The sequence below is a fragment of the Zingiber officinale genome, chromosome 7A, assembly GCF_018446385.1.
Source record: "Zingiber officinale cultivar Zhangliang chromosome 7A, Zo_v1.1, whole genome shotgun sequence".
Taxonomy (NCBI): domain Eukaryota; kingdom Viridiplantae; phylum Streptophyta; class Magnoliopsida; order Zingiberales; family Zingiberaceae; genus Zingiber; species Zingiber officinale.
The window spans coordinates 138161752-138171611 of NC_055998.1; the positions used below are offsets into that span (position 1 = coordinate 138161752).

At 37.8% G+C, this 9860-nt stretch overlaps 1 protein-coding gene across 1 annotated transcript; it reads left to right on the forward strand.

Moving 5' to 3' along the window:
• The first annotated feature begins 8677 nt into the window (after positions 1-8677).
• Positions 8678-9860, forward strand: LOC122002805 (acidic endochitinase-like). The gene has a single exon (XM_042558143.1). The coding sequence runs from the start codon at positions 8691-8693 to the stop codon at positions 9657-9659; it is 969 nt and encodes a 322-aa protein (XP_042414077.1). The 5' UTR covers positions 8678-8690; the 3' UTR covers positions 9660-9860.

Below are 9860 nucleotides of genomic sequence, written 5' to 3' on the forward strand. Positions count from 1 at the left end.
AAGTTCAAAAACTTGAGGAAGAAAATTCTAGTTTAAAAAATCAGGTAAAAGATTTAAAAAATACTTTAGAACGGTTTTCTCTGGGATCCAAGAATTTGGACCTAATTCTTGGGACACAAAGAGTCGTCTACAACAAAACTGGGCTGGGATATAAAAGTAAAAAGAAATATAGATCTTATTTATCCTTAATAAACAAACAAAGTAGTAAATCAGTCCAAGCATGGGTCCCCAAGTCCAAATTGATCAATCAAGTTGGACTTGGCCAATACTGGGTTCCGAAGGATCAAATACACTACCTCGATAGACCAGATCGAGGCTATGATCCAGGGAAAGCTAAAAGGAAAACGATCTTAAAAATTCAAAATTAAATTAAAAATTCAAAATCAAAATAAAAAATTCAAAATTAAATTAAAAATTCAAAATCAAAATTAAAAATTCAAAATTAAATTAAAAATTCAAAATTAAATTATAAATTATAAATTATAAATTATAAATTCAAAATTCAAAATTAAATAAAAAATTCGAAATTAAATTATAAATTCAAAATTCAAAAATAGATGGTGGATCCAAACTAGCTGGCACCTCCAACTGAACTACCCGACAGGGTAACTGAACCTAATTTACCCGAAATGGGAAAATCAAGAGTAGATTACCCGACAGGGTAATTAAGGCTAGTTTAAAAACGGGCTAAATTTAACTTGAACCACAGTACCGGTGAAATTTTTTGGATGATAGTACGTTAGGGAAACTTGGGCATCACATGTCTAGAAAGATATGGCTTCGACCTGGTGCATTTGGCCAAGTGGAACTGACCGAAGCTACCCTTAAATGGATCCTAACTAGTTAGACCAAGGATTAGTATTAAGTTCAATGGGTAGGACTATTTGGAAAACCTCGAAGGCATGGTTACTTTAATGAGCTCCGTGTGACTCACCATAGCCCAGAAATTTATCCAAAGAATGCTTACTTGTTGAAACCAAAGCTAAACCTGAATCTAACACAAAGTTAAACCAGACCCTTAAATTCAACAATAATTCATCTCACAACAATTATATGATTCCCTGATTGACAATCTAGATCGGGTGAGATGACTAAGAAATTAAAATTGAGTTAATTACAATTATTTTAACTTTTAACAATTATTTTAACTTTCAAAATTATTTTAAAACTAAATTTTAAAATTATTTTAAAAACTAAATTTCAAAATTATTTTAAAAACTAAATTTCAAAATTATTTTAAACTAAATTTCAAAATTATTTTAAAAACTAAATTTCAAAATTATTTTAAAAACTAAATTTCAAAATTATTTTAAAAAATAAATTACCTTAAAAACGTTAATAACCATAGGCTTAAGTGTTTGCTAAATTACCTTGAATACAATAGATTAAAATAGAAAATCTAAGGACTTTACTTCAATCACGCTATCTTTAAATCCATTAAAAAGAAACCAATTCAACTAATTCATGTGTAGGAATTGGATCAATGGATGTTGGATAGTGGATGCTCCAGACATATGACTGGAGATAAGAAGAAGTTTACCAAACTCAAGTACAAAAATCTAGGATCAGTTGCATTCGGCAACGACGGTAAACTTAAAGTAATCAGAAAAGGTAATATTGAACTTAGTTCCGATTTCATTATTCGAAATGTTTTATTGGTTGAAAATTTTAACTTTAATTTACTAAGTATAAGTCAATTGTGTGACAGCGGATATCTAGTCAATTTTGATAAATCTGGATGTCTAGTTAAAAATATTGAAACCCAGAAATTAAACTTAAAGGACTTAGAAAGCATAACATCTACATAATTGACTTATCAATATCCTCAATAAAGTGTCTCATGACACAACAAGAGGAAACCCAACTATGGCACAGAAGGTAGGGTCACACTCACACTAGACTCATTTCAAAAATGAGTCAAAATGGTCTAGTTAGAGGTTTGCCCAAATTAAAATTTATTGAAAACTCAATCTGTGATGCGTGTCAAAAAGTAAAACACACCAAGTCAACCCACAAGTCAACCAATCTAGAAAGAACTAACACCATACTTGAGCTCCTTCACCTTGATCTATTTGATTCACATGGAGCCAAATCACTAAGCAAGAACCAATATTGCTTAGTAATAATTGATGGCTACTCTAGGTACACATGGGTAAAATTTCTAAAAACAAAAGATGAAACCTATGAAATATTTAGTAATTTTTGCAATTTAACGGAAAATGAAAAAGATACTAAAATTAAAAGAATAAGAAGTGATCACGGAGGAGAATTTGAAAATCATAGGTTCACCCAATTTTGTAAAATAAATGGATACCAACATGAATTTTCATGTCCTAGAACCCCCCAACAAAATGGTCTAGTGGAACGTAAAAATAGAACATTACAAGAAGCCGCTAGGACTATGTTAAACGAATATCACTTAAATCATCAATTTTGGGCTGAAGCGATAAATACTACAAATTATATTCAAAACCGAATTTTAATTAACAAATTTCACAATAAAACACCATATGAACTCTACTATCATAAAATTCCCAATCTAAACTATCTAAAAGTATTTGGGTGTAAAGTTCACATTTTAAATGCTAAAGATTACTTAGGAAAATTTACACCCAAGTCTAACCAAGGAATATTCTTAGGATACTCCTCTACCAGTAGGGCCTTTAGAGTATATAATCAAAATACCTTGAAAGTTGAAGAAACAACTAATGTAATATTTGATGAAGAAAACAGCTTACCTTATATAAATGAAAATATTGACATTAATCCAAGAGCTATAGAAGATGATGAAATCCAACCTAATCTTAATGAGTCAGAAGAACCAGTTTCTGACCCACAGATAAGACTAACTAGAGTAAGTACCTCTCACCCACCTGACCAAATTTTGGGTGACCCAAACCTAGGAGTCAGAACTAGATCATCCTATAGAAATCTTAGTCAGATTGCCCTTATTTCTAAAATTGAACCTAATACTATAGAAGAAGCCCTGCCTGATCCAGACTGGATCATTGCAATGCAGGAAGAATTAGCACAATTTGAGAGAAACCAAGTCTGGGACCTTGTACCTAAACCCATAGATAAATCAATAATAGACACCAAATGGGTTTTTAGAAACAAGTTGGATGATCACGGTGATATAATAAGAAACAAAGCTAGGTTAGTAGCCAAAGGGTTTAGTCAAGTCGAAGGCTTAGACTATGATGAAACCTATGCTCCGGTAGCTAGACTCGAGTCCATTAGGATGTTATTAGCCTATGCAACAAATAAAGGGTTTAAATTGTACCAAATGGACGTTAAGTCAGCCTTTTTAAATGGTTTTATCAAGAAAGAGGTCTACGTAAGCCAACCTCCAGGATTTGAAGACATAGACTATCCTAACCACGTATTTAAATTAAAAAAGGCATTGTATGGACTAAAACAAGCCCCTAGAGCATGGTATGAAAGATTATCTAATTACTTAATATCCAAAGACTTTAACCAAGGACAAATCGATCCGACTTTGTTCGTGAAAACTATAGAAAAAGACATCTTTATAACCCAAATCTATGTTGATGACATAATCTTTGGCTCAACTAATTCAAAATTCTTAAAAGAATTTGTCAAATTAATGGAAAGTGAGTTTGAAATGAGTATGGTTGGGGAACTTAATTTCTTCTTAGGCTTACAAATTAAACAAACTAAAGATGGAATCTACATTTATCAAACTAAATATGCTAAGGAGTTAATTAAAAAATTCTGTATGAAAAATTCAAAAATCATAAATACTCCAATGGCAACCAACATAAACATTGACTCTGACCCTGAAGGAAAACCAGTTGACCCAAAATACTATAGGAGTGCCATAGGTAGCCTACTTTACCTAACTGCAAGTCGACCCGACATATTGTTTGCAGTAGGTATGTGCGCAAGATACCAATCCTGTGCAAAAGAGTCACACCTATCATACGTTAAAAGAATACTTAGGTATATTAAAGGAACTCTAAATGTAGGACTTTGGTATCCAAGAACTTGCACCTTTGACCTTTATGGCTATTCTGATTCAGACTATGCCGGGTGCAAGTTAGACAGAAAAAGTACAAGTGGTAGCTGCCAGATTCTAGGTCAGTGCCTAGTAAGTTGGTCAAGCAGAAAGCAACATTGTGTTGCTCTATCCACCACAGAAGCTGAATACATAGCTCTAGGAGAATGTGCATCTCAACTGTTGTGGATGATGCATACGTTAAAAGACTATCAACTAGAATATAAAAATACACAAATCTTTATTGACAATATCAGCTCAATTAATCTCACAAAAAATCCTATTCACCACTCCAGGACTAAACACATAGAGGTAAAACACCACTTTGTAAGGGATCATGTAACTAAAGGTGAAATTGCACTCAACCACGTTGAGTCCAAATCAAACCTAGCTGACATCTTTACAAAACCCTTACCTGAACTTGAGTTCAGTGCACTTAGAAGATAAATAGGAATGTGTTGGGTAGAGTAGGTGTCTCATTTTGGTGTCTTGTTTTTTAAATTCTAAAAAAAATAATTTTCAAAATTCCCAATTTCCTAGATTTTTCAAAATTCTGGAATTAGCCTAAGCTTTCCCCTAGAAATCATGTTCCCCTAGCATTAAGCCAGAGCATCTCACAAACACCTAGGGTTACCTTGATTGTGTTTGAAAGACATAGAACGGTGTGAGATGCATAGGGTACAACCTGGACTCAAGAATGCTTATATCTGTGCATCGATATGAGTCTGGGCGTTAAATATGCAATATACATTAATCAAGTTGAGTCTTCCAGCTCTAGTCAAATCTAACTGGACCAAATCAACTTGACTTGACTAACCATGTGAAAACTGTTGTCCTATAGGCAGTCAGCAAGTAGCTAAAGGTTAGACAGTTGGTAAAAGGACAGTTTTCTGCTTAAGCATGTTTTGATCTTTAGGGCTCTGATACCTAGTAAGTTAATATATTGAATATAACTCATGCTTGGACTTAAGGACCAACTGAATTTTAATGAATAACCTAAACCAACTTTAAATATTGTTCAAACTTAAGTTTACTATTAACCTAAGTTTTCAAATTCAATACTTCTAAAGATCTAAGCTAAGTTACAATCTTAATGATCAAATCCTTGCTGAACCTAGCTAACTTTGAAATCTAACATTGTAAATACCTGCAGAGTTCTTTTTATTACCCTCAAAGATTACTTTTCTCCTAGCCTTTAAAATCCCTCAAAAAGATACATCTTTAAGGAATGAATGTTAAGTATCTAAGTTATTTAAAAGTCTATTATTTTTTGATATATGGCAAAGGGGGAGAGTAGCAAAATTCAAATTTAAATAAAAGGGGAGCATCAGTTAAGGGGGAGCAATAGTTAAGGGGGAGCATATAGTTTAGCAAATTTGCTTTGGTTAATGTGTTCACCTATAATTAGCAAATTTGCCTGTGTTAAATGGTTATCTATTCGTTTGTTTACTTAACTTTGAATTTGAGTTACCATAATCAAAAATGGGGAGATTATTGGTGCGGGAAGCATCCGACGATCGAACTCGTGTTTTGATAATGGCAAAGAATTCAAAGTTAAGGTGTTTTGTATTCTAACATGTCTACTTAAGGATTTCAGGTAAGTCCTAGCTGCGGTTAGGCAAAGGGATAAACCCTAGGGGGTGGTAACCCTATGTCATAGGGGGTGGTAACCCTATGCGGAAAGTCTTGGCAGGTCGATGACTTCAGGCAAAAAGTCCTATGGGGTGGTAACCCTAGGTGGAAAGTCCTGGTGTCACGAACCAGGTGAAAGACTGGACTAGCCGGGAAGCGGATGTCCAGCAGAAAGTCCGGAAGTATCGAGTGCTGAGCAAAAGTCCAGTCGATCTGGAGGATCGCACTAGCAACAGGTAAATCTCCTGAGTGGAGTAGGTGAGGACGCGTTCCCCGTAGAGGGAACAGTAGGCGTCGGATCGACCTAGGGTTTCCGGTCGGAAATCCGAAGTCAGACCCGGACAGTCCGGAGACTGTCTTAAACATTCTTTATTATCCATACTGTTATTTTGTGCTAACTTTGTGTTGCAGGATGTTGTTTGGGACTAACATGTCTTGCAGGTACAAAATAACGAAGATTTGCCTCGGATGAACAGTGTCAGAGGCGCCTCCATGGGGCTTGGAGTCGTCTCGGGTTCAAAATCCTGAGCTGGCGCAAGGAGCAGGCTTAAGACGCCTTGGATGGGTTGAAGGCGCCTTAGACTGATTGGAGGCGCCTTGAAGAGGTTGAAGGCGCCTTCAGGTCGCGGCAGTCAAAGGGTTATCACAGCGAGCAGATCAGGATAAAACTCTCGTTTAAGGCGCCTTGGAGCTTGTTTAAGGCACCTTGAACACTGTTTATAAAGGGGGTTCGACCAGCAGCTCAAACCAACGAATTCCAAGTTCTCTTTCTTCAACGTGCTGCTCCGAAAGACTCCCGGAAGTGCTGCTACAAGTCTCCGACGACCCAGAGCTCCAAGATTTCTCTTTTCGTCGTCGGTATAGATTTCTTTTATCGCATTTCTTGTTATACTTAGTTTGTAATAATCGAGCTTATAGTTGTTGCCCACCGGAAGCGATCAAGGATCGCGGGCCTTCAAGTAGGAGTCGCCTTAGGCTCCGAACGAAGTAAAAATCTCTTGCGTCTTTGTGTGTCTGTTTTTCCGTTGCATTAACTCTTACGCGTTTTACGATTCCGATACGAACGAAATTTCCGCGAGCGCTATTCACCCCCCCTCCCCCTCTAGCGCGGTCTCGATCCAACACCTATCAAAGAATGATGGACAATATCTTCCAGGAGCAAATAGGGCGAAATGTGGAAGTCTATGTGGATGATATCCTCATCAAATCCACTCTGACCATAAATTCGATTACTGACATCGAGAAACCTGCGACACATTATGACAGTAACTGTATAAGGAATAATAGAAGCTTGACTGAATAAGTCCTCTGTAGGAAAAGTAAGGAAGGCATACTACCCAAATTTTTGAAGAATAGTCAGGGCAATGGTTTAATTGTGAGGTCCTTTACAGGTGAGGTTCATTGGAAGAAAACAGACTAAGAATTAGGATAGAAAAACTTATCTCTTGACCTAGTCTCTCTCAAACACCTAGAAACACCCCAAACCAAGCTAAAATCAACACAAATCAACTCCCTGAGCACCCAAACTCATCCAGCAATCTTAAAACAGCCAAAATAGACACTTTGGTTTTTAAAAACCAGCACCAAACTACTACCACGAATGTAGTTGGTGTATTTAAGTGGCTGATTTTTAAAAACTAGCACTACAGTGGTTATTGCATGTAATCAAATGAGAGAGAAGAGATAATTTTATTTTAATTTAAGAGGAAAGGGAGAAAAATTATTGCATGTAGATGAGAGAGATTAAAAAATTTCTCTCAAAACCACGTCAGGAACTGACATAGGATGTCGACCATAGTCACTCATATAAAGATGTGCAGGATATCATTTCTCTATATATAGTATTAACTTGTGAGCATCAAGTATATTTTTTTTTAAAGCTTAGAGTTTAGAATTTAGGATTTATGATTTGTGTTATAGTATTAAAGTTAAAGAAATTTTAAAAAAAATTTAAAAAAAAATACACATGATGCTCATTAGGTGAGCACCATACACATGCAATCCACATCCGATAACTCAAACACCTTCTTACAACATGTATTTGATCACTTAATGGAGTTTAATTTTTAATGACAATTGAGTGGAGTGTTAATTCACGTATTAGCTCACCAAATGGAAATGGAGACTTAATCCTTCATGTAATGTTATCCCCAACATTCCATATTCGATATTTTACACAAAATATATCAGTTCAATTGGATCGACACAAGAACACTACCATCTTGTCATCAAAATTTAGTGGAACTAGAGATTACTTATATCCAAATTGAACTTTGCATTGATGGAAGCCTTGTTAGATCTTCGAGACACCCACCCATCTCGCATGTAGCCATCGGAAGCCTATTTTCGAGCTCCATTAAGCGGTAGCTGGATGCATGGGCTTAGCTGATGAAATGCTATTTCCCCTTGAGTTTGCAGTACGCGTAGAAGCTTGAGCCGAGGAAACCAAGAGCTTGGCCAATAACATTCAACTGGAAGAAAAGCAGCATGGCACTTACTTGACTGTGAGTTTAGAAAAGAATTGTAAAAAAATTTAAATAAGTCTTTTTTATTATTAATATGTTTTTTGATTAATTTTAATCAATTCATGATTTAAAATTATCAGTTAGTTCATATATAATATTTTTATATTTAATTAAAAAATATTATATTAAAATATTATTTAAAAATTAGAGAGACGATCCGGATTAAAAGAAACTAATCGTCTTAAACGTGCGCATGTCACTAGGGAAAAAAAAAATCTAGAGGCGGTCCGGATTAAAAAAAACTAATGTACAACGAAATGAATTCATCTTAAACGTGCGCATGCCACTAGGAAAAAAAAAGTAAAAAACTAGAGGCGGCCCGGATTAAAAGAAACTAATCGCACAACGAAATGAATTCATCTTAAACGTGCGCATGTCACTAGTAAAAAAAAATGTGGTAGTTGTTGGTGGAAGTGATAAGATTTAATTAAAGTTTTGAACAACTACCTTCCCTTTCCCTCCCTATATATAGGGGGAGACCCTTACTCGCATCATCATCACCGTCCAAATCCTCCATGGCTTCTCCCTCTCATCTCCTTCTCATTGCCCTCCTTCTTCCTGCTCTCGCCTCCTTCTCCAACGCCGGCAAGATCGCCGTCTACTGGGGCCAGAATGGCTACGAGGGCACCTTGGCGGAGGCATGCAACACCGATCTCTACGGATACGTCGTTCTCGCCTTCCTGACCACCTTCGGCAACAGCCAAAAACCCGTCCTCAACCTCGCCGGCCACTGCGACCCTCCTTCAGGCACCTGCAGATATCTCAGCGCCGAGATCCGCCAGTGCCAGTCCAAAGGTATCAAGGTGCTGTTGTCTCTCGGCGGAGCCATCGGAAGCTACTGGCTCTCCTCCTCAGACGACGCGAGGAACGTGTCGAGGTACCTGTGGGACAACTACCTCGGCGGGTCGTCGAGCTCCCGGCCGCTGGGAGACGCGGCGCTCGACGGCATCGACTTCGACATCGAGCATGGCTCGCCGGACCACTACGGGGACCTGGCGCAGTCGCTCGTCGACCTGGGCAAGCAGGCGGGCACCAGAGTGTACCTGTCGGCGGCGCCGCAGTGCCCGTTCCCGGACCAGCTGCTGGGGCCGGCGCTGCGGGCCGTGACGTTCGACTACGTGTGGGTGCAATTCTACAACAACCCGAGCTGCGACTACAGCTCGGGGGTCAGCGCCATCGTCCGAGCGTGGATCACGTGGACTTCCAACTTGCCGTCGTCGACGGTGTTCCTGGGGCTGCCCGCGTCGCAGAATGCTGCCGGGAGCGGCTACATCCCTCCGGAAGACCTCATATCGAAGGTGCTGCCGGCGATCAAGCCGCTGTCGTCCAACTACGGCGGCATCATGTTGTGGAGTAGGTACTTCGACGGTATCAGTGGATACAGCATCGCCGTCCGACCATACGTACTGTCTGATCAGATCGATAAACCAAACTCAGTGCCACAGATAGATAAAGCGAACTCACTGAACGTGAGAGAGGAATAAATAAAGCGAGTGACTGGTATTAAAATATGTTTAAATAATTTTCAATGGGTGATCGATAGCGTAAGAGAAGATCCCACGACTAAAACAACAATTAAGCTATATTCCATTATATAAGATCTATTATATAGATCTTTATGTTATTGGATCTGATCCCTGGTAAATTATCAATTATATTCAAATAAATCAGATCTTATTTTATTA